A 21,493-nucleotide genomic window follows, 5' to 3' on the forward strand; every position below is an offset into this window, starting at 1 on the left:
CACAGTAGCTCTACTTTGTTCCAGGCTGTTTCAGCTTCGCGGGGAGGGGGAGGGGGAGGGGGAGGGGGGGGAGAAGGGCAGGAGGGGCTCCCAGGGCCCAGCCCGAGTGGTTCTGCCCTAGCTGGTGCCGAAGCTGTCCCGGAACTACCTTCAGGAAGGCTACATGGAGAAGACGGGGCCCAAGGTGGGTCTGACCTGGAACCCCAGATGCCCAGGCCTCACTCGGAGGTCATGTCCCGGGAAGGGGGAGGCGGGGGCGTGTCAGCAGTGCCAGCCAGTGACACTCGCCCCCCACAGTGCTTTGTGAGAGCGCGGGCTCCACTGACCTGGGGCTCTGGGTCCAGCCCCAGCCAGCTCCGAGCCCTGCCTCCTGCCCTGGCCCCCCCCCCAACGTGTCCCTGTGCACCCCCAGGTCCCTGCCACGTGGGGGATGGGGGCAGACACGGGGGACTCGGATCCCAGGACCCAGGTGGTCCCACAGCCCAGATGGGGCCCCGCGGGCACGCGCGGACGGGCAGCGGACATGCTGGCAGCCCTGCCCTGGGGGAGGGGGGCAGGGCCTGCCTTGGGCTGACCAGTGGCGCCCTCGACCCCCAGCAGACGGAAGGCTTCCGCAAGCGCTGGTTCACCATGGACGACCGGAGGCTCATGTACTTCAAGGACCCCCTGGTAAGGATGGGCCGCGGCTCCGGGGCCCCCGCGGCATGGACGTGCCCTCCTGGGTCACCCGCCTGACTGGGAGGTGCCGACCAGCATTTGCTGGGTGAGCTGGAGATGACGGGCCAGGCCGGCAAGGAGGGGCCGGGCCTGGGGGGCCGCATGCGGCTCTGAGCAACGCCAGGGTGGAGAGAAGCCACCCCCGCCGGCTCAGCCTGGTCCCCCCACCCAGGACGCCTTCGCTCGCGGGGAGGTCTTCATCGGCAGCAGGGAGAGTGGCTACACGGTGCTGGACGGGCTCCCGCCGTCCACCCAGGGCCACCACTGGCCGCACGGCATCACCATCGTCACGCCAGAGCGCCGGTTCCTACTAGCCTGCGAAACGGAGTCAGAGCAGCGGGCGTGGATGGAGGCCTTCCGGAAGGTGGTGGACAGGCCCATGCTGCCCCAGGAGTACGCAGGTGAGGTGGGCGGGGTGGCCTGGGGCCCCAGCCCCGTGACCCCGAGCAGCCGTGACCGGGTGGGACCCTGTCCCTTTTCCAGTGGAAGCCCACTTCAAGCACAAACCCTAGCACGAGACGGTCCTGGAGGCCTGAGGACTCCGGACTCACCAGACGTGGCAGGCGAGGCGGTGGCGGCGGCCGGCGGAAGGAGGGACCCGGCAGCCCCCGACGTGGCCAGGTGGGGCCTGAGCTTTAGCCGCTAGGACCTGTTTCTTTGGAACACCACTGGGAGCCGGCCCGGCCTGACCCCGCCGTGCTGCTGCCCCCGGTGTGACGCCCACGGCCCCCCACTCGCCTCCCCGCCCGCCAGACCACCTCCTCTGAGGCCCCCCCAGCTGCCGCCACCCACCTCCGCGGGACCCCACCCCTGACCAGGAGGCCGGGCTGCGGGGACAGAGGACCCGCCTGCATGCCCCCAACCCCGCCGTGTCCCCTCACTCCCCCCACCCTCCCCCAACAAGTATTTATTGAACATCCGCTGTCAGTTGTGGGGTCCCGGGGGCTGGCGTGGCAGACAGGGCCTGGCTCCCTCAGCAAGCCGACCCGCGTGTCCGCGGGGGTCCCGGAGGTCAGAGGCCCCGACAGCTGGAGCCCCCCGGGCCTGGGCCACAGGGCTGGCTGCACCCACCCCCGCCCCCAGCCTGGGCACTTCCCACGCCGGCTCCGGACTCAGCGCTGACATGACCCGCCCTCCGCCTGCCCTCACGGTCTTCGAACCCTTGGAGGATGGAGGCCCGGGTCGCCGCCCGGACCCCAGCGTGCCGCTCGCCGGTGGTTACCGCCACCGTGCCTCTCCCCGGGTGCCCTGGGGGGATGGGGGACATCTGTGAGAACATACTTGGGGGAGGAGGTGAGGGAGGGAAGGAACCCTGTGTGGTGGAGAACTTGGGGGCAGGATGTGCATGGGGGTCCCGTCTCCCCAGGAAATCAGTGTGTAGTTGAGGGCATCACCTGCTGGGTTATCTGGGCGGCGTCCTGTGTGGCTGAGATGTGCTCCCAGGGGAGCCCTGGTCCAGCTGTTGGGACCAGGAGAGGGGCCCTGAGCCAGGGTGTCCCCCCCCACGTCACATCTTGGAATAAAGTGGGGGCTCTGGGCCCCCAGGAGGACCTGCCAGGAAAGGGACACCCCCAGGAGAGGGGCACGCAAGGGCCTCGGCCCGGCTGTGGGCGACACCCAAGGGAATGAGGGAAGGCACCCTTCCTCTGAGCCCCCATCATCATCTCCCCTCACATCTGAGCGAGCGCCCACAGCTCAGACCCATCGTGCACCTGGATTCTGAGCAGGGACTGCAGGGTAAAAGGGGGAGCACAAGGCCCCTCTCCCCCGACAGACAGTGGGGGCCCAGCTAAGGCTGCCAGGTCAGGGGTCCCCAAGATGGCTGGGCCGGGGGTGAGAACAGCTGCGGGCTCACCCAGGGCCATGGCCCCTTTCTCCCCTAAACCCTTCCTGCCCCAGGCGGTGCCTCCTAGCCCAGGCGAGGCTGCGGGGTCACACTTTCCCTGAGAACCCAGGTCCACTGTCTTCCAGATGAGGCAGAAGGACTCGCCCTGGGCCAGAAGCGAAGGCCCGGGCTCCCCTAGACCTTCCTGACCACGCAGGGCCACCCAGCCTCGGGCCCTGGGAGCTCGGGCGCCCGCTCGGCGCCAGCGTGAGGTCCGTGCACTTGTGTCTGAGCGTGTGCACACCCACATGCTCTACCCAGAAAACTCCAGAGAGAAACGACAAAATATCCTGAACAGCTGCACGACCAGCGGGAAGAATTTCTCGGACGAGGCAGGACCCCTATGGTCCACACCAGGCCCGCCCCTCCTGCTGGCAGGGCCCCCGCCCTGGTCCTCAGGCCCGAGGCAGGCGCAGGCTCGGGCAGCCCCTGCACAGAGGTGGGGGAGTCGCAGAGACACAGGCGGCCGCCTGCGACAACAGCACAACGTGTCCCACTCACAGCGCTGAGACCACAGGGCGCCCCCAGCCCCACAGGCTGCTTGCAGAGCCCGTGAGGCCTCACCTGTCCGCAGGTTGGGCTTCCACAGATTGAAATAAAACACCGTATATTTACATCTAACATCGCGACGCTCTCAACACTGTCTACTTGCCGCCGCCCACCGAGGACACACTCCGGACAGAACTGGAAAACACTGGTCACGGTGCCCACGCCCCTCACGGGGCTCCCTGGCCACTGCTCACAGCCCCAGCCCCGCGGCCCAGCCCACGACCAGCCCCAGGAGCTCACTCAGAAAGGACCAGTGCTGCCAAGCCCAGTATAAAGGATTTATTTAAACTCAACACAAACACCAACCTTCCTTTAAATTCCATTTTTACAGTAAATAAAATTGTGTATTCCGTTCCTTCCCATGCATGATCACTGGGTATTAATATCTACAACTCTTATAATTGTGAAAAAATAAAAGTGTTTCCCATTTTGTAACTAACTATCCTGGGGCATCTGACACACATCAGTGCGAAGGGACAGATCTGCTCGTTCCTGGGCTGATCGTTTGGTTAAAACCTAGAACATCAGGTCAAAGGAATCAATCACCCGGAGACAATAAGTACTGCCCCACGACGGTGGAGGGTCCTGCGGCCTCCCAGACGAGACGCCATTCCGAACGGCTGGGCGCTCGGCCGCAGCTCCTGGGGTGTGGCATGGAGCGGCCGCCCAGGCGCTCCCCAGGACACGTGCCAGGCCACCCCCGCCCCACCTGAGGGGCACGGCACCCCCGCTGCGTGCACAGGGCCCTCCTGTGCAAGACCGAGCCCTCCCCAAGCAAACCAGACACAAGGGCCGGGAGAGGAGGCGCGGCAGGGCCTGTGCTTTATTGGGGTCATCTCAAGGTACACGGCGGCCCGGCCGGCACGGTCCCGGCAGCCCCAGAACACCCAACGTGCGGCCCCTCAGCCTCGGCCGGAGCCGGGGGGCCCGGGTCTGGACCCGCATCGGGAGCCGCACCCGCCGCGGTCCAGGCCGAGTCCGTGCAGGTCCGCGGGCGTCAGTCGAGCTCGATGGGGCTGCTGTCGTCCTGACTGTCCTCGCCCTCCTGCTCCGAGGAGCCCATGAGGCTGCTCAGAAGGTTCCCTGGAAGGAGGCGCGCGGCGCTGTCAGGGCCACGGCCGCCCCTCGCCCGCCGCCCGGACGCCGCCTCCTCCCGTGGCGCCATGACCGGGGCCTGGCAAGGCAACAGGAGCCCAAACCCGGCGCCCCATCCAGGGGTCTCGCCACAGAAATGTGTCTGCTGCGCCCGGAGACGCAGGGATTCTGCTGGGGCCGCGAGGGGAGAAGACCCAGGTGCCCGTCGAGGGGACACTGCACGGCCGCCAGGACGGGCCCGGGAGGATCACGGGTGGCCGAGCGGCAGGTAACTCGCTCACAAGTTAACTCGCAAGTGACCCAGAAGTCAGATGTTACAGTTCCGAAGGCTACACATAACAACGTTAACTGCTGTGGGCCTTGTCAAGATGGACACTCCTTTTTACCGAATTTTTATCCAAAGAACTATCATGTCAATAGAAAAGCAAAGTTTAAAAAGTGCCCTAAACCAACTCGCAAAGGGGAACAACAAACAAAGGGCAAGCAGTGCCCTCAGGGTACAACCCTCCTCGCGCTGCAGTGAACTCGGCTGTCACCGCACCTGGCGCCGCTGCGGTTGGAAGTTCTGTGGGGAAACGCAGAGAGTCAGACGGGAACGCAGTAGCTGACAGTCACGGCAGCCCGAGACTGAACATGCTAAAATGTCGTCACCACGACTGTGGACGGACAGGCGCTGCAGATGCGCGAGGTGTGGGCAGGAAAGGACACAGCCGCCGAGACGAGTGGCCGTGATACGAGAGCCTGGAGAAGGGGAGTGGCCCCCCACACCTTCCACTAAAACTCCAGACAGACCCCGTTTACAGGTAAAAAGTCCAACTTGCATTTAAGGGGAAACAGCTTTTAAAATAATCTGGGAGACAGGAAGACCTTTGCACGGAGCACAGTTTGACGATGGCCACGGAAACGACAGACGCTCATTCCACCCCCCACACACACAGAGAGCCCCATGAGGCAGGGCCACAAGCAACAGCACAGCGGAGCAGCGTGACCAAGCGCCAAGGGGCTGCCCCCCCGGTCCTGCCACTGCAGGCCGTCTGATGTCTGCAGAGTTCCCACCGGGAGGAAGCTAAGGAAACCTAGCACTGCCTGGCCTGCAAGTCACCATGGGACAGCGGCAGGGCTGGGCACGAGCCTGCCATCTGGACTCCGTGAGACAAGCTTTACCTATTCAAAAATGAAACTTAGAACACTAAGGAGGGCAATACCCACTTCTAAGTGCAGGACTACACTGGTCCCCACCCTGCTGGAGGGCAGGAGGCCGGCTAGGACTCAAGTGGTCTCGGAGCCCCGAGGCTGCATCAGAAGAACGGGCAGGACGCGGGGAGGTGGCCTGGCCCTGAGAGGCAGGGCCAGCGATCTGGCCACCAGCGCCTACCAAGACTGCAGCACAAAGAAATACATACTCTGAATAGACTCTAATGAGTAAGGAGACTGTGTCATCTCTCCCAACAAAGAAAAACCCTGAACCTCACGGCTTCACTGGGGAAGCTACTGAATTAGTACCACCCATCCTTCCAATACCAAACCCAGACAAGACACTATGAGGAAAGAAAACTACAGACCAATATCCCTTATGAACACTGATGCAAAAATCCTCGACAAAATACTAGCAAACCGAATTCAGCAGCATAGTGAAAGAATCAGACACCAAGACCAAGTGGGATCTGTTCCTGGAATGCAAGGATGGCTCAACATGTGAAAATCAATCAACATGATACACCACAATAGAGTGAAGGAAAAAAAACCAATGATCATCTCAAATGATGCACAAAATGCATTTGACAAATTCAACACTCTTTCATAAAAACACTCACCAAGAAAGAACATAAGGAAACCCTCTCATATTATGATGTAATACAAGGCGTATATGAAAAACCCACAGCAGACGTCACACTCAACGGCGACAGATTCAAAGCTCTTCCTCTGAGATCAGGAACAAGGCAAGGATGCTGCTCCCACCACTTCTGTTCAACATGGTACAGGTGACCCCTGAACGACATGGGTTTGCACCGTACGGGCCCACGTATCGTGCATGTTTTTCTATATGCATACTAAAGCACTACCTGGTCCGCAGTTGGTTGAATCCACAGATACGATGGGCCAACTGTAAGTTAATACACCAATTTTCAACCATGCAGGGGATCAGCACCCCTAACCTCCACGTTGTTCAAGGGTCAACTGAACCTCAAGTTCTAGCCAGAGCAATTAGGCAAGAAAAAGAAAAGAATTCCAAGTTGAAAAAAAGTAGTAAAATTATCTGCTTGCAAGTGATATGATTTTACTTGTAAAAATTTCTGAAGAGTCTACAAAATAACTTATTTACAGAAACAATTCCATTTACAATAGCATCAAAAAGAATAAAATATTAGTAATTAGCTTAACCAAAGAGGTGAAAAATCGTACAATCAAAACTATAAAAAATTCCTGAAAGAAATTAAAGACGTAAATAAATGCGAACATCCCATGTTCCTAGACTAAAAGACTTAATATTGTTAAAATGTCATACTACCCAAAGCAATCTACAGATTGAATGAAATCTCAAATCCCCAAAACATTTTTTTGCAGAAATAGAAAAACCCATCCTAAAATTCATATGGAATCTCAGGGGACTCAAATAGCCAAAACAATCTTAAAAAAGAACAAAGGTGGAAGTCTCACACTTTCTCATTTCAAAATTTACTACAAAGCTATAGTCATCAAGAGTGTGGTCCTGGCATAGAGACAGATATCGACCAATGGAATACAGAACCCAGAAATGAATCCTCGCATATATGGTCAAATGATTTTTGACAAGGGTTCTGTGCCCACTTGATGGGGAAAGGACAGTCTTTTCAACAACTGGTGCTGGGAAAACTGGAAATCCACATGCCAAAGAATGAAGCTGGACCCTTATATAAGTAAAACACCACATAAAAAACCACCTCAAAATGGATCAAGGACCTAAATGGAAGACCTAAAATAATAAAACTCTTAGAAGAAACCACAGGGCAAAAGCTTTGTGACACTGGATTTGGAAATGACACCAAAGGCAGAAGCAACAAAAGGAAAACAGACAAATTAGACTTCATGAAAAGTAAAATATTTTGTGCATCAAAAGACAATCCAGGGAGTAAAAAGGCAACAAGGGAGGGAAGGATGAACAGGTGGAACACAGAGAATTTTTCAGGGCACCACAACGACTCTGCACAATACTGTAATGGCGGATACACGTCCTCACACCTTTGTCCAAACCCACAGAACGTAAACACCAAAAACGAACCCTAATTAATGTATCAATGCTTTGGACCTTGGGTGATAATGACACGTCAATGCAGGTTCACCCATGATAAATGTACCACCTGCTGGGGATGCTGATGATGGGGAGGCTGCACCTGTGGCGGGGAAGGGGCATTTATGCGAAATCTCTGTACCGTCCTCTGAATTTTGCTGTGAATCTATAACTGCTTTAAAAAAATAAAGTCTTAAAAAAATAAATAAAAAAGGCAACCCACAGAATGGGAGAAAATATTTGCAAATCATATATCTGGGAGGGAATTAATACCCAGTGTAGAGAACTTGTAAGACAACCAACATGATTCAAAAATAAGCAAATGACACGAACAGGCATACACACAAATGGCCAATAAGCACGCGAAAGATACGCAAAGTGCTTAGTCACTAGGGAAATGCAAATCAGGACAATCAAAACAGAGACACCACCTCAGACCCATTAATAAGATGACTACTGTCAAAAAGACCAGAAAACAGCAACTGTTGGCAAAAATGTGGAGGAACTGGGACCCCTGTGCCCTGCTGTGGGAGCAGCTGCTGTGGGAAAACAGTGTGGCGTTTCCTCAAAAAATTAAACAGATCCAACAATTCTGCTTCTGGGCGTCCCAAAAGAACTGGAAGCAAGACCTTAAGGAGATAACTTGCACACCCACATTCACAGCAGCCACAGGTGGAAGAACCCAGGTGTCCACTGAAGACGCAGTCTTATCCACACGATGGAACATGAATCAGCCTTAAAAAGGAAGGAAATCCTAGCACCTGCTACAACAGGGTTGAACCTGACAGTGACATAAGCCGGCACAGGAGGACACTGTGTGATGCCACTTATGTGAGGTCCCTGGAGGTTCACAGAGACAGAAAGTAGGGGGTGGGGACTGGGAGCCAGTGTTTAATGGGGGCAGAGTCTCAGTTTGGGAAGACGGAAAGTTCCGGAGATCCGCTGCACAACAGTGTGCATGTAGTTCACACAACTGTCCTGCGTACTTAAACACGGTTAAGGTGGGGAATTGCACGTAATGTGTATTTTACCACAAAAAAAAGAAATCTGGCTTCGATTCTGTGGCCAACGGAGAGGGACCCCAGGGGACGATTATTCATCGGGGGCCCTACGAGTTCTGCTTGGGGAACACGCAGGGGGAAACAGCTGGGAGCCCGCAACCCTCCTGCTGGCACCGGGCCCCGCTCCAGGCCCCTGCCTGCTCCGCTCCCCCGGCTGGCACACCACGCTCTGGGCCTCACCCACAAGCCCCCACTACGAGCCCCCGACCCACGGGCCCCTCACCTAGCAAGCCTCCGTAGGAAGACGTCTGCTTGGGCGGCACGCCGAAGAACAGCTGTCCTATCCGGTCGAGGTACTGGAAGAGGCACAGGCGTGGTCGCGGAGGGCGCTGAGCCCAAGGCTGCACGCGGACCCCGCGCAGTTTCTCTCCCCCTCCCCCTCCAGCGGCTGCCCGGAGTCGCCGGCTTCAGCCCGCCCCCCGCCGCTCACCTCGTTGTACATGGGGTCCCGCCGGAGGGACGGCTGGTACTGCTCACACAGCACCGTGAACACCGTCAGCTTCCCCCTGGAACAGGACAGAGCGCGGCATAGCCGATGCCCACGCAAGACCGAGGACGTGAACAGAAACCACACGCCTCTACACACCCACACCCACACGCACGCTCACCCACACATCTCTGCGTGCCTCCACGTACACGCCTACGCCCCTCCGCACAAGCACGTGCACACGCCTCACCCACACGCCTCTACACACCCACACCCACACATCTCTGCGTGCCTCCACGTACACGCCTACGCCCCTCCGCACAAGCACGTGCACACACCTCACCCACATGCCTCTACACACCCACACCCACACGCACACACACGCTCACCCACACATCTCTGCGTGCCTCCACGTACACGCCTACGCCCCTCCGCACAAGCACGTGCACACGCCTCACCCACACGCCTCTACACACCCACACCCACACCCACACGCACACGCACGCTCACCCATCGACGGCCAGCAGCAGAAACCAGATGAAGTTGAGCAGGGGCTGCACGAAGGGAGGGCCGCTCTCGATGGACGGATGTTTCCGTGTGTACGTCGTGAACACCACTGACGCGCTGCTTTTGTTTTTTAAACAGAGAAACCTGGAAATAACATCCCAGTGAGTGGGCACACCTGACCGGAGGAGGAGGAAACAGGTTTCTACAAGCGCCTACCCAGAGGGCCCTGTGCCCCGTGCAACACCCCGAGGGCACCAGCCAGGCCCCTCGCGTGGACCAGCCACCCCAGGGAGTCCCAAGGTTTACGGCCAGGGAGAACTAACTTGAGAAGGTGACATGTTCAAGGTCAGCAGATCCAGGAGACAGCGGGGCGCCCTGAACCTGTCCCACACCTGTCTGCCCCTGCCCGCGAGAGCACGGTGGCCCAGAGGCTGCCCCGGCTCCTGTTTCCGCCCCGTGGAGGACGTGTCCACGGCCGGACTTTACTGTGGTGCACGCCCTCGACAAAGACGGATGGACGAGAAAGGGCTCACGCCAGAGGAAACACTGGCACCACATGCCAAACCCAGGGCCGGCGAGTTCTGGATTTTAAACAAGTTTCGTTTTCAAAGTCACAGATTCAGCAACAAGTGGTGACTTGTGGGAGCTCGGAAGCTCCCCGTCCACCCCAACTCATGGGACACACCCCATCCCAAGGCCCGGCCACCAGATCCAAGTGCTTTTCTGGGAGGGAGTAATCTCATCGACAAACACGTGGCGGGACAAACACATGGTCCACTGGGAAGGGAGGTCAGGCCCCAGGTCACCGAACGTGTGCTCTCGGCTGTGTGACCCCCACAGGGTGCTCACGCCTCTGGCGACGCTGCTGTGTTTCAAAATAAATTGTCGGAAGAAAACAAAAGAGGAGGAGGCCCAACTGGGACAGAGGGGCAGAGACACAGAGCTGAGGCGGGGAGCGGGCGGGCGATACCCCATCACTGCGTCTGGATGCACAAAACACCTGGGAAGGCAAACGGCCTCTGAACAAAGGCTGTGATGCACGCGTACTTCACATCCCAGGAGGCTGAAAGTTTGGTGAATGTATGTGCCCTAAAAAAAACAGTTGCACAACACTAACCAGCGCCCCCAAACGTGATACATAATGGGGAAAATAGAAAATCAGTGGCAACAAAACGCTCATTTAAAGCACAGGAAGTACTTCTACCACCAATGGAAACATCACAAGTCGGCCTAGGGGAGCTGAGGGGCACGTCTGGGGTGCCCGGAGGTCAGCAGCAGGGTCACACTGGGGGACGTGAGCTGCATGTGGGATGCTGAGTGACTGCAGGCCTGTCCTCACGCGAGGCTCAACCAGAGGCCAGCCCTGGGCCCCAGGAGGCCACGGACGCAAGGGCCGGACAGCAAGCGGGTACCTACTGGAGGACAGCCTGGGCCACGAACATGTCCACCTCGCTGCGGAAGCCCCGGGCCGTGGAGTACTCCACCAGCATGTCGGCGCAGCCCTCGCCGTCGCTGGAGTGCAGGAAGTGGTACCGGGACTCGCAGTAGTTCTGTTCTGCGGAGGCAGGCAAGGAGGCCGCTGTGAGTGCCCCCTCCTCCCCCCGCCCCGCAGGCAGGGAGGACGGCGGTCCCACGTCATCGCCGCACTGACATCCACCCGGGCTGTGTCCCCACTCAAGTCGGGGTCACCTGGGAGTCGGTCAGGAAGGCGGCGTCCCGCCAGTGGGGCGTGTGCACGGCCGAGCCCGGCGGCCCTCTGGGCCCCGAGTCCGCCGTTCTGACAAGGAGCCAGGACAGGGCTGGACGCCGGCTCTCCAGGCACGGTGCTTCCTCTGCTGCTCCGCTGTTGGGAGCCTTTGACTCTAAACCGGCTACTGAGCTCTACGTGGGTTCTAACGGTCTGTTTTCTTAAAAAGCGACCAAACTCCCAACCTCCCCAGTTTCACCTGGACACACACACCCCCCTCCTCCCCCGTGGATCCACCTTCCATGCCGATGGCTCTCGCCCAGAGCGACTCGACCCCTCCTCCAGACACAGGGAAAGGTCTGGAGCCGGTGTCAGCCGTCACAGCTGGGGGGCTTCTGGCACCTAGTTGGGGAGCCCAGGGATGACGCCCGGAGTCAGCGGTGCTAAGGCAGAGACCCAGCTCCAGGGCAGCCCCCCAGTTCCCACTCACACGCCGCACTGGCTCCCTCTCCTTCAGGACAGAGGGCACGCCTCCTGGGCTAGGCCTTCTCCCACCTTCCACCAGCACTCTCCTCCCGCCTGGGCACCCCCAGATCACCGCTGCCCCCCAGCATAGGCTCCCAGCGCTGCAGGGCGACCTCGGGGAAGAGCCCGCTCTGCGTGGCTGCGTTTTGTTGGTCTCCTCTCCCTCCAACCCCAAGAGCGACCTTTTGGTTTTAGAGCCTCCACGTGAGAAGAGAAATCCGGCAGGTCACCAGGCACCCTCAAGCCCCGGAGAGGCACCCGCGCGAGACCCCAGTGGAGCGGGGACACCGAGGGCAGGCAGGTCTCCCACGGCGCCCTGCACAGCATGGCGGGCCCCGGGCCACACCCCACGCCTGCCCGGAGGCCACCCACCGCCGGGGCCCTGCAGACACCCCTCAGCACGGCCTCCCATGGCGCGGGGGCCCGCTGGCCTCACTCGCCATCTGTGCCTGACGCGACCCCTTAAGATGCTTAGGTCTTGAGGTTCAAACATTCAATGTTAAATATACGAGAGCTTAACAGCGCTCGACCCCGGCGAGGCCTCTGAGCAGGCGCCACACGCCCTGCTTCGCGCCAGGCGCCGGTCCCGCTAACACGGGTCCCGCGGACATGGGCCCCCTCCAGCTCTGCCTGGCACCCTGGCACACAGGCTGCATGAGGCGGGTGTGAATCGAGGTACTGATGCTGCAGGCGGCCCGCCCGGCCGACGAGGCAGTGCGGAGGGCGGTGTTGGCTGAACGGATCCGCCGACAGAGCCCCAGCACGAGCGTCCAGAGGTCTAGACGACGGAGCGTCTAGACCTTCCAAGTTCCCACAGCCCCAGACACGCGCGGTCCCAAGGCACCTGCCCAAGGTCGCCGTCCCTCCGCCTGCCCCTGCCCAGGTGACACCCGTGAGGACGAGGCACAGAGCCGACCTGGCCGGCGGGGCCCAGACCCCTCGGCCACCACGCGGCTGAGCTGCACGCACGGCCGCCACGCGAGGCCCCAGGCGGCACAGCTCCCTCACACCCACCCAGGAGCGACTCAGGCCGCTCCCCTTCCTATGCCTGAGCCCGGGACACGACCCCTTCGTGTGGACCCAGCAGCCCCCGCAAACGCTCACTTAGAGGACAAGAGAAGTGCTGGCAGAGCGCCGGCGGGGGAAGGACGTCCTGGAAGGAGGCCCCAGCGCGGGGGAGCGGGTGGCCCGCGGGGGACCGGAAGCTCCAGACAAGAGAACGCGCCGCCCACCCGAGCGCAGCAGGTGTTCACACTCAGCCAGACGCGGAGGCCGTGAGACTCAGAGGGCCGCCACCCCCCAACCCCCGTCAGCAGCGCAGATGATTTTAATTGATCCGAACAGACCCTGCCAGCAGCGGCCCCGAGAGCATCAGGAGGGCCGCCTGTTCCCTGGCCCACCTGCCCGCAGGAGCCCCTGCCCAGCCACGGGCCCACGGCCTACCTTTCCACAGCGTGAGGGCCAGCAGCTGGTGGAGCCGGGGGTGGCCCAGCTTCCCGGACCCCCCACTGGACCACTTCAGGGCTCGAGACACAAACGCCACTCGCTCCGGGGAGTTGGGATCCATCAGACTGAACAGCTTGGCCAGACTTTCTGCAAACGACACGCACACAAGCCTGACCCAGAGGGACCCGTGGCTGCTTCTGATCTGTGTCGCGCGTCGCACAGAAGTGAATTAAAAACAACTGTTTCACGTTGAAAGAAAGCGGAGAAGCGGCAGGCACAGCGGTGGGGTCCTGGGGCCACCCCGACCGTCCTCACCGTGACGCCTCCCCACAGCTGAGCCTGCGTCGGGGAGCAGAAGGGGGGGGCTGCCCCAGCGGGGATCCGCGCGCGCCTTTCCGGCCGGGCAGCCCGCAGAAGGGCTCGCCCAACGGGGCAGGGGCTCCAGACCACGTGGCACCCACCGCGTGCCAGGGAGGCTGGGTGCGTTTGGGGGGGGGGCGGGGGAACGGTACGGTGATGCGGCAACGGCATGCGTGTCCACTCTGTCTCACCCAGCAGCTCATCGACCACCTCGGCCTCTGCCTTTTCCAGCGACTCCAGGACCAGCATGGACAAATCAGCCGCACTGTTTTGCTATAAAACGCACAAAAGGACTGTCAGTGGGAAGCGAGGCTCTGGCCCATTTTCAGAAGACGGTGAGGCTGGGCAGTGGCTCTGGTTTCCAGTTAGAAACCGGCGACCGACTGCACCTAAGAGATGGTTCTGAGCACCAAGGCCACTAGCCCTCAGGTCCCACACCGGTGCTGGGACACGGGGACGCTCGGCCCAGGCTCCCCACCAGGCCTCTCCCTGGACGCCCCATGCCAACCCTGGCCCCGGGCAGACGGCTCACCTGGCCGTGGCTGAAGAACAGCAGGGCTCCTGAGCACATGAGCTCGCGGGCCTCGGCGTGCTTGCTCTGGGCCATGTACCTGCACGGAGAGAAGGGCAGGGCCGGCCAGGCCCGGGATCTCACAGCCACCCACTCGCAGGGGTGGTTTCGGAGATCAGATCCCAAAGATTTGGCGTCCGAGCAGGAAGCGAGCACCCGCCCCACATACTCCTCCGCTGGGAACAGAGCGGAGCTGGGCTTCGGGTCCCGAGGGCTCCTCCCGGAGCTGCCCCCGACCCCCACCTGTCAGGCCTGGCGCTGGGCGCCCGTGGCCCAGCCCTTCCGCCCACAGGGCGCCCCGGGGCAGCAGCAGCGCCGTCTGATGACAGGGTGCCAGGCACTCTCTCCGCCCAAACGGGCCAGGAGCCGGAAGCAGAGCCTCCCTGCAGCTGGGCAGGGGTCTCAGCAGAGGGACCAGCGAGGGGCCGGGGGCCACTTCCAGCTTCAGGCACAGGCCTGGCTGTGGTGAGGGGCAGCGAGAACCGGCCGAGGGCCACGTGCTGGGGCCGAGGGCCTGCCGTGCTGCCCCCTCTGCTGCCCCCTCCACCCCGACCACTTTCCACCTGGAACGTTTCTCACCAGGGACGGAAGCTGGGAAAAGCCGGCTTCCCGAACTGCAGACGGACGAGAGCCCGACAGGCAACTCGGCACACACGGGACAGAAAGGATGCCCCGTCCACGACAAGTGAGACGGACGTTCAGGGGGGCAGGGCCAGGCCCAAGCTGAGCGCAGGACACCGAGCCCACTGGCTGCACGTTCCTCTCAGGGAGGATCAGGAAGGAAACCCGCCCAGCCGGTCAGACCTGCGTCCCGGCCCAGACAAGCAGAGTCAGAGACGCCGCCCGCAGGCGCGCCGGAGACGGAGACGGAGACGGAGACGGAGACGGGGGAGCCCCGCTGCCCTCTGGCTCGCGGCCTGAGGCTCAGGCCGGGACCAACCACAGAAAAGGGCTTTTCTGCACCAGCCTCGTCCTGGTCAGCACCCGGGGGGGGACCAGGAGGAGAATCCCGCACCCCGAGGAGCAGACCGGGACACCTGTGGGTCGTGGGCACGGAACGGGGGCTTCTGGAAAAATGAGCCCTCGCGCCGCCACCGGCACAGACGTCCGGACGGTGGGCACGCCTCCTAAGGGACAGTCACGCAGCCCGGCTCGGCTCTGGGGACACGACAGGGCTCCGGACTCTCCTCCCCGAGGCACAGCAAGAGATGAATGCCTAGAAAGTTGGGGAGGGAGCAGAGCCCCGAGAGGCAGACAGGCTGGATTCCTGGGGCGGCGGCTCCGGCTCCGGCTCCCAGTGACCGTAGCCGCACAGCCCTGGGCAGCCCTGCCCCGCAGGAGGGGGCCTGGAGCTGCCTGCCGCGGGTCCAGGAACGCTGGAAACCCCGCAGCAGTGACAGGCACCCTGAAAGCCCGACGTGCTCGCTGGGCACCGCAGAGCCCTGGGAAGGGCGGACGTGGCTTCCCGGTGCCCGAGCCGGAGGGGACGGGGTGCCACCGAGGCCTGGGGGCTCAGAGCACCGCCGCCCCTCCCCCACCGCAGCCCCCCCCCACCCCGCGCTGCGTCCATGCAATCATTCATTTCGCTTTTTTTTTTAAAAGCAGAGCATAGACAAAAGCGTTAACACTAACGACGCAGACGCAGTGTCCACCTCACGCCCTCTCCCAGGCGCTCCATCCTACCCCCAGGTGGTTGAGAACACAGGTTTGAAGTTCCTCTTTCAAAATATTTCTTCATTTAAGACACAAAACATCCACAATCGACACTCATCTCAGGAAGGCCCCTGGGCAGCGAGGCCCCTTTCACAGTTAAGTCCCGGCGGGGGCAGAGGCCCCTCCAGGCCACGGGCCACCCTACAGAGCAGTCGCCAAAGTACCAATAACCCATCAGGCCTGGAAAACGGACCCTCTCCCGTCCCGGCAGAGAGAAGGCTGAAGAGACAAGGGAGCGCCCACGGCACCCGCACCTTCGAGGAGACGGAGCTCGGCCTCTCTCAGAACCATTGGCTCCTGCCCCGGCTGCAGCACACACCCCCCCATAAGTCCAACCTCCCGGGCTGCCCAGTTCCTCCTCCCCCTCCTCAAACTGCTGGGGGACACAGTGTAAGTGAATTAAAATAGCATACACTGGTGAACTCATCCCACAGGTGAATGGGTAAACTGTAGGCCACCCATACAATGGAACACCACTCAACAATAAAAATTAATGATACACATAAAGGTGAATCTTGAGATGATCATGCTGAGGGAATTCAAAAAGCCAAATAAAAAAAGAACATACTACACAATTCTACTTACATAAAATTCCAGAAAATGCAAACCCATCTACCATGACAGAGAGATCAGTGGGTGCCTGGGGGCAAGCAGTGAAAAATTCACTGTAAAGGCAGATGAGAAAGCTTTCGGGGATGATGGGTATTTTCAGTACCTTGATTGGTGATAATTTCTTGGGTGTGTACATATGTCAAAACCTATAAAGTTTTACATTTTATATAAACACTTAAAAGCACTTATTTATAGAAAGACATAAAAAGAGCAAAGCTGACTTCTCAGGGCCCCCGTGCAGAGCTCTAAACCAGGGCTGCAATCGCAGGTCCGAACGTGGACGGTACCCAGCAGAGACAGGGACAACTCCAGGCCTTTTCAGCTGGGCCCCCGGACGGCCACAACTGCTACCGCGCCTGAGTCCACCGCATCCCCCACGGAGGCCCACCGGAGACCACTTACTTCTCAGGAGCTCTGAAGAGGTGTAGGAACCCCCTAAAAGATCAAAGAGGAAGCCAAGGCTCAGAGAAGAGATTCAACAAGTTGTCCTGGATCACAGGTCACAGAGCAGAGGGAGAATGCGAACCCAGGTCAAGGCCGGGCTGGTGGACAGCCTGCATCTGCCCCCACGTCAGCACAAAGCACACTCTGGGCACAGGGACTGGCCTCTTCAAAGCTAATCAACAATCACGTTCCTGGTACAGCAGCAACTGCAGAACTGGCTCAAAACAAGGAACGCCGTGTTTATCTTTGGGAAGATCCAGTTTTGCTGACTAGTCACTGGGGCAAATACTTATATAAAAGTCCCCAAGAAAAGCAAGCACCGGGACAAATCTTGAGCGCTACGAAAGCTCCCCATCACACAGATCTGACTGGCTAAGCCGCCAGGCCGAACGCTCGACGTTACAGACCTTAAAGCCTACTCACATCTTTAGCTCATCCCGTGAAGAACAACCAACTCACCCCTACCTGGTCCTCTGGCGACAGAGCTCAAACTCGGTCTGGGACACGAAGCATTACGTCTAAACCCAACTACAACCAAAGCAGAAAGTACTGCCAGAGTTCCCAGAATATTGATTCAACTTACTATTTAAAGAAAAAATTTAAATCTAGGCCTAAATGGTGTAACGCAGGCATGACTGCCTTTAGATATCATAGCAAAATATTTGCTGTTCTGCAGCAGTTTAGAACGAAAAAGCATTCCACAGAACAGATTAAATCCTCTAAAACTATCTTTAAATGCTAACGAATGTCTCAAATGCTTTCTGGCAAGAAACCTGAAGGCTAACAGAACGTGTGTAATATACAGGAATGCCTTACACATGTAAGAACAACTAAAAAACTGTAGCAGTAGCTGCATGACAGCAGAAACGGTGTGACACACTGCAGTCCAAAAGAAAACTGAGCTAGGTTTAAGAAAACCTAAATTCCTAAGGCCACACTAAAAAAAGACATTTTATTTAATCCAATATATTCAAGCATCACTTCAACGTGCGCTCAAGAGTTGAAGGTTCCTAACTAATCACCTGACATTTTCTCTGCTTTAAGTCTTTGAAGGCCGTGTTTTTACCCTCACCGCCCAGGCCGTTAGGGACTCGCATTTCAGAAGCTCAACTGCCGCACGTGGCCAGCGGGCAGCGCAGGTACAACAAAAATATCGGCTTTATGGGAACAGCTGGCTTAGTAACAAGACACTCGGGTGAGCAAGGGCTACACAGCAACACGAGAAATATGTTTACAGCCTCGCGACGGGACTCCCAGAGGCAGGAAAACCGTGGAACTCGGAGCTGGGGCTTCAAACCCAAAGGCGCTCGGGGCGGGGCGGGGGAGGGAGGGTGGTCCCTGGCGGGCGGGGACTGGGGTCCGGAGTCTGCGTCGGGGTTCGGGGTCTGGGGTTCGGCAGGGCTTGGTCTGGGGGTCCAGGAGTCTGGGGCGTCGGGGTCTGGGGGCGGGATCCCTAGTTGGCGGTCTGGGTCTGCCAGGGAGGTCTGCGTGGGTCTGGGTCGACCAGGGGTTGGGGTCGGAGTCCAAGATCTGGCCGGGTCTGGGTCTCGGTCTGCGTCGGCTTCATAGTCCGGGCTGGTCTGGGGTCTCGGTCTGGCGTCTGAGGTCCAGAGTCTGGGCGGAGTCTGGGGTCTCGGTCACGGTTCTGGGTCGGGGTCCTGGGTCTCGCTCCCGGGCCGCAGCCCTCCCCCGGCCACCGCACGCACGGCCCTTGCTCCCACCGCCCAGGCGACGGGCAGCGGCGCGGGCCAATGGGGGCGCGGGGCGGCGCGGCGCGGCCAATGGGAGGCGGCCGGGCGGAAAGCCCTGGAAGGCGGCGGCCGCGGCGCAGTGGCTACCTGAAGAAGAGGGTCCGGTACATCTGGTGCGCCTCATAATAGTCGCCCTTCTCGACGCTGGCACGCAGCTTGCCCTCCACGCGCTGGACGCCGCCGCGGTTGCGGGCGCCGTTCCGGGCGCTCTCCTCGGCCATCGCCGCCGCCATTGGGCCGGCGCTCCGCGCAGGGCTGACGCTGTCGCAGGCGCGGTCGGCGGCGCCTCTCGGCTTCCGTCCCGGCGGCCGCCCGAAGCCCTCTACGGTGGCTCACGAGGAGCCGCGGGCGGTGCGCGGGCGTCCACGTGACCGCGGGGCGGGCCTGCGCAGCCTGGGGAGGGCGGGCACACGACCAGAGGGAGGGGATCCGGAGAGTGACGGCGCGGCCTGCAGACGACCGCGGGGGCGCGGCTGAGGGCGGCACGTGACCCCGCGGGGCGGAGCTGACGCTACAATGGCGGGCAGGCAGCGGGGAGATTGCAGCTCTGGCGCGGGGAGGGTGGTCTTTGCTGTAACTGAGGCCGCTGAGGTATTTAGACTTTCCAATAAATACTTTCCGGGTATGCCGGCGGCTCGGGGTCCCGGGGCAGCTTTCCCACTCGGGCGCTCGGGATCAGCGCTCGCCCCGACGCCCGAGACCCAAACACGCCGCTCTTCTCTCGTAAGTGGTTCGTGTGGAAGCGCGGAGACACGCCCGCGAGCGGGGCGCGCACGGCGGGGACGCACGCGGCTCCGAGTCCGGCGGCCCGACAACGCGGGCCGGATGCGCTCCCGGCCCAGAGGGGTCCTGGGAGGGGCCGCTCCACGCGCTGTGTTCCCCTCCCCGCCCGGGGCAGAGACAAAGCAGGTACAGAAAGGAACACACTGTTTATTGTTCATCTGAAATATCACATGCATTTTTTTAAAAATTAAAACTCTTTATTTAAACGTTTCGATAGCATCTTACCAATTTGGTGGCAGCGAAAGAAGCTCAACCAATGACAAATATTTTGAAAAGCATTTACAAAAATACATTGCACAAAGTCCTATCTCTCATCTTTAAAAATAAATTAATATTCAAAATATTTCCACCCCATCTCCCAAATTTAGTTTTATATAGGAAATTTTGATTTATATATGTATCCTTTAATATATGAAACATCTGTATACGTTTTACCCAACTTAACTGCATAGGCATTAGTTTCAATTCTAACAAGAGTGAAAAAAATGCTAGTTTATGTAGTTTTTGTATATCTGAGGACTGTTGTGCAATATACATAAAACTCTTCAGAAAACCAGTCAGCACCATCATTTTATCTTTTTCTGAAAATACAACATTTATGGTACACCAAAAGACTGTCTTAACCCAATAAAACTTAAATAATTTTTAAGGTAAAACATCTGTAACACTTTAAGTGCCTTGCAGATATCTCATTTATAAAGTCTGCTCAGTAAAATAGTCAAAATATTAAATACTAATTATAACCAAAGCAAGTCTCACAGGAATTGAGAGAGAATGGCCAACAGCTGTAATAAAAGGCAAATCCCAACCAGAGCCAGTACAAAGTGCTGCTGTAAGAAAACCTAATCACCAAATGTCCTGGTTTCATGAATTTGCCACAATCATGGACAATCTCCTTTAATAACCATCAGTGGAATAAAAGCATAAGCCTCTGAAAGACTTAAAGCATGTTAGTGTTTGCTTTCCCAGAAAAATTCAAAACAAAACCTGAACATATCCAAAAGATTGGATTTCTTGGTTCCTATTCATAGTGTGAAGTAAAACTGCAGGGAAAATCCGATGGGATGAGCCCAGTGGAGACCTGAGAACTCTATTTACATGTCTGTGTAGATCCAGACCATCCCCTTTCGAAGCAGACCCACTTCAACCTGCAAAGGGAAACTCTCCAGGGTTCCTGAACAGATGTTCACACGCCAAGACCTGACAGAAAATCGTTCTCAGAAGTGGGAGCAAACTAGGCAGGAGAACCCGTTTTCATTACTTCCCCACCTAGTGACTTGAAAGAACTACTGGTGCCGAATAGAGGAGAATCTCACCCTAAAGAAAGGGAGTTCAGAACTCTGAACTTTGGTGACACTGTTCTTCCCTGAAAGAAACGTGTGCTGGGTTGAACACATATCTGCCCCAGAAGGTCCTTTAAAAGGGCCAGTGAAGGCCGCTGTCAAGGCTTCAAAAACACTCCAAACCTTTTAACTTCCTTTGCTTTGTTCCTGATGTCAAGCAAATACAAAGAGTTTTATGTTCAAAAACAAATCCCCCAGGCCAAAAGTGAGTGTCTTTGTGAACCATACACTCAAATGCATTTCCACAGAGACCACCTGTAGCTAGCGGGTCTCTGAGCCCAGGCAGTCAACATGCAGTGTTTCCTGCGGACAGAGCAGCAAGCTGGGCGTCAGCATTTATCGCTGCCACGCGCAAGTCCTGCTGGCAGTCAGTGCGTTTATTTCAGGGGTGACATTATCCTGCTCTCTGTATGCCCGCGTCCAGGAAGGATTCCAGTGTTCCAGGCTGTCCCAGTATATATACAAAATGTACAAGAACCGTGAGTAGTCTCTTTACTTGATAGGCTCTCCATGAACTCTGAACCGGTAAAGACATGTGTATTCGGGATGGCCCCAGTTAGAAAAAATCCGAAGTTCCACTATTTGGAAAGCTCTTTCTGGTCTTTTCTGCAATTGAGGAGGGGGGAAAAAAAAAAAAATCACACTTATTTCATATTACTACCACCAAGCCCAATCACTTCCCCAGGTAAGAGATTTGAGATTAAACAGCCAAGTTGGAGATTAAGCTTTTAACGTGAACTACATCATCT

General features: G+C 58.3%; 3 protein-coding genes across 19 annotated transcripts in view; 1 reads left to right on the top strand and 2 right to left on the bottom strand.

Moving 5' to 3' along the window:
- The window catches only part of ADAP1 (ArfGAP with dual PH domains 1), a 65,333-nt gene extending 61,747 nt beyond the window's left edge, over positions 1 to 3,586 (top strand). For 2 of the 5 annotated variants that reach the window (XM_036824969.1, XM_036824972.1), the window contains 4 exons: positions 122 to 184; positions 598 to 669; positions 890 to 1,118; positions 1,201 to 2,485. In XM_036824969.1, the coding sequence (XP_036680864.1) occupies positions 122 to 184; positions 598 to 669; positions 890 to 1,118; positions 1,201 to 1,229 (393 nt within the window). In that variant the 3' untranslated portion in view covers positions 1,230 to 2,485. Of the gene's footprint in view, positions 1 to 121; positions 185 to 597; positions 670 to 889; positions 1,119 to 1,200; positions 2,486 to 2,688 lie in introns of those variants that run through there. The other 3 variants (XR_005016409.1, XM_036824971.1, XM_036824970.1) reach the window with 3 other exon arrangements.
- A 363-nt stretch (positions 3,587 to 3,949) lies between these two features.
- Positions 3,950 to 18,942, bottom strand: GET4 (guided entry of tail-anchored proteins factor 4). 2 transcript variants are annotated; one of them, XM_036824973.1, is made up of 9 exons: positions 18,706 to 18,942; positions 14,060 to 14,138; positions 13,719 to 13,800; positions 13,165 to 13,314; positions 10,926 to 11,064; positions 9,513 to 9,653; positions 9,006 to 9,081; positions 8,799 to 8,871; positions 3,950 to 4,234 (listed from the first exon to the last, which is right to left on the bottom strand). In XM_036824973.1, the coding sequence occupies exons 1-9, from the start codon at positions 18,849 to 18,851 to the stop codon at positions 4,149 to 4,151; spliced, it is 972 nt and encodes a 323-aa protein (XP_036680868.1). In that variant the 5' UTR covers positions 18,852 to 18,942; the 3' UTR covers positions 3,950 to 4,148. The 2 variants fall into 2 exon arrangements, with proteins under 2 accessions (XP_036680868.1, XP_036680869.1); XM_036824974.1 differs by lacking the exons at positions 3,950 to 4,234; positions 18,706 to 18,942 and adding exons at positions 4,288 to 4,811; positions 16,826 to 18,142.
- Positions 18,943 to 19,532: 590 nt separating this feature from the next.
- Positions 19,533 to 21,493, bottom strand: part of SUN1 (Sad1 and UNC84 domain containing 1) — a 53,400-nt gene continuing 51,439 nt past the window's right edge. For all 12 annotated transcript variants that reach the window (XM_036824965.1, XM_036824961.1, XM_036824958.1 and 9 more), the window contains one exon: positions 19,533 to 21,350. In XM_036824965.1, the coding sequence (XP_036680860.1) occupies positions 21,237 to 21,350 (114 nt within the window). In that variant the 3' untranslated portion in view covers positions 19,533 to 21,236. The remainder of the gene's footprint in view (positions 21,351 to 21,493) is intronic.

Source organism: Balaenoptera musculus, chromosome 15 (assembly GCF_009873245.2).
Source record: "Balaenoptera musculus isolate JJ_BM4_2016_0621 chromosome 15, mBalMus1.pri.v3, whole genome shotgun sequence".
In the NCBI taxonomy this organism is placed as follows: domain Eukaryota; kingdom Metazoa; phylum Chordata; class Mammalia; order Artiodactyla; family Balaenopteridae; genus Balaenoptera; species Balaenoptera musculus.

Bases quoted from the DNA above. Each gene is read 5' to 3' on its own strand.
- GET4 (XM_036824973.1), bottom strand. From the start codon at position 18,851: ATGGCGGCGGCGATGGCCGAGGAGAGCGCCCGGAACGGCGCCCGCAAC. The intron at 14,139-18,705 runs GTAGCCACTGCG...CTCTCCGTGCAG, and splicing joins TACCGGACCCTCTTCTTCAG to GTACATGGCCCAGAGCAAGC. The intron at 9,654-10,925 runs GTAGGTACCCGC...TGTTATTTCCAG, and splicing joins GTGGCCCAGGCTGTCCTCCA to GTTTCTCTGTTTAAAAAACA.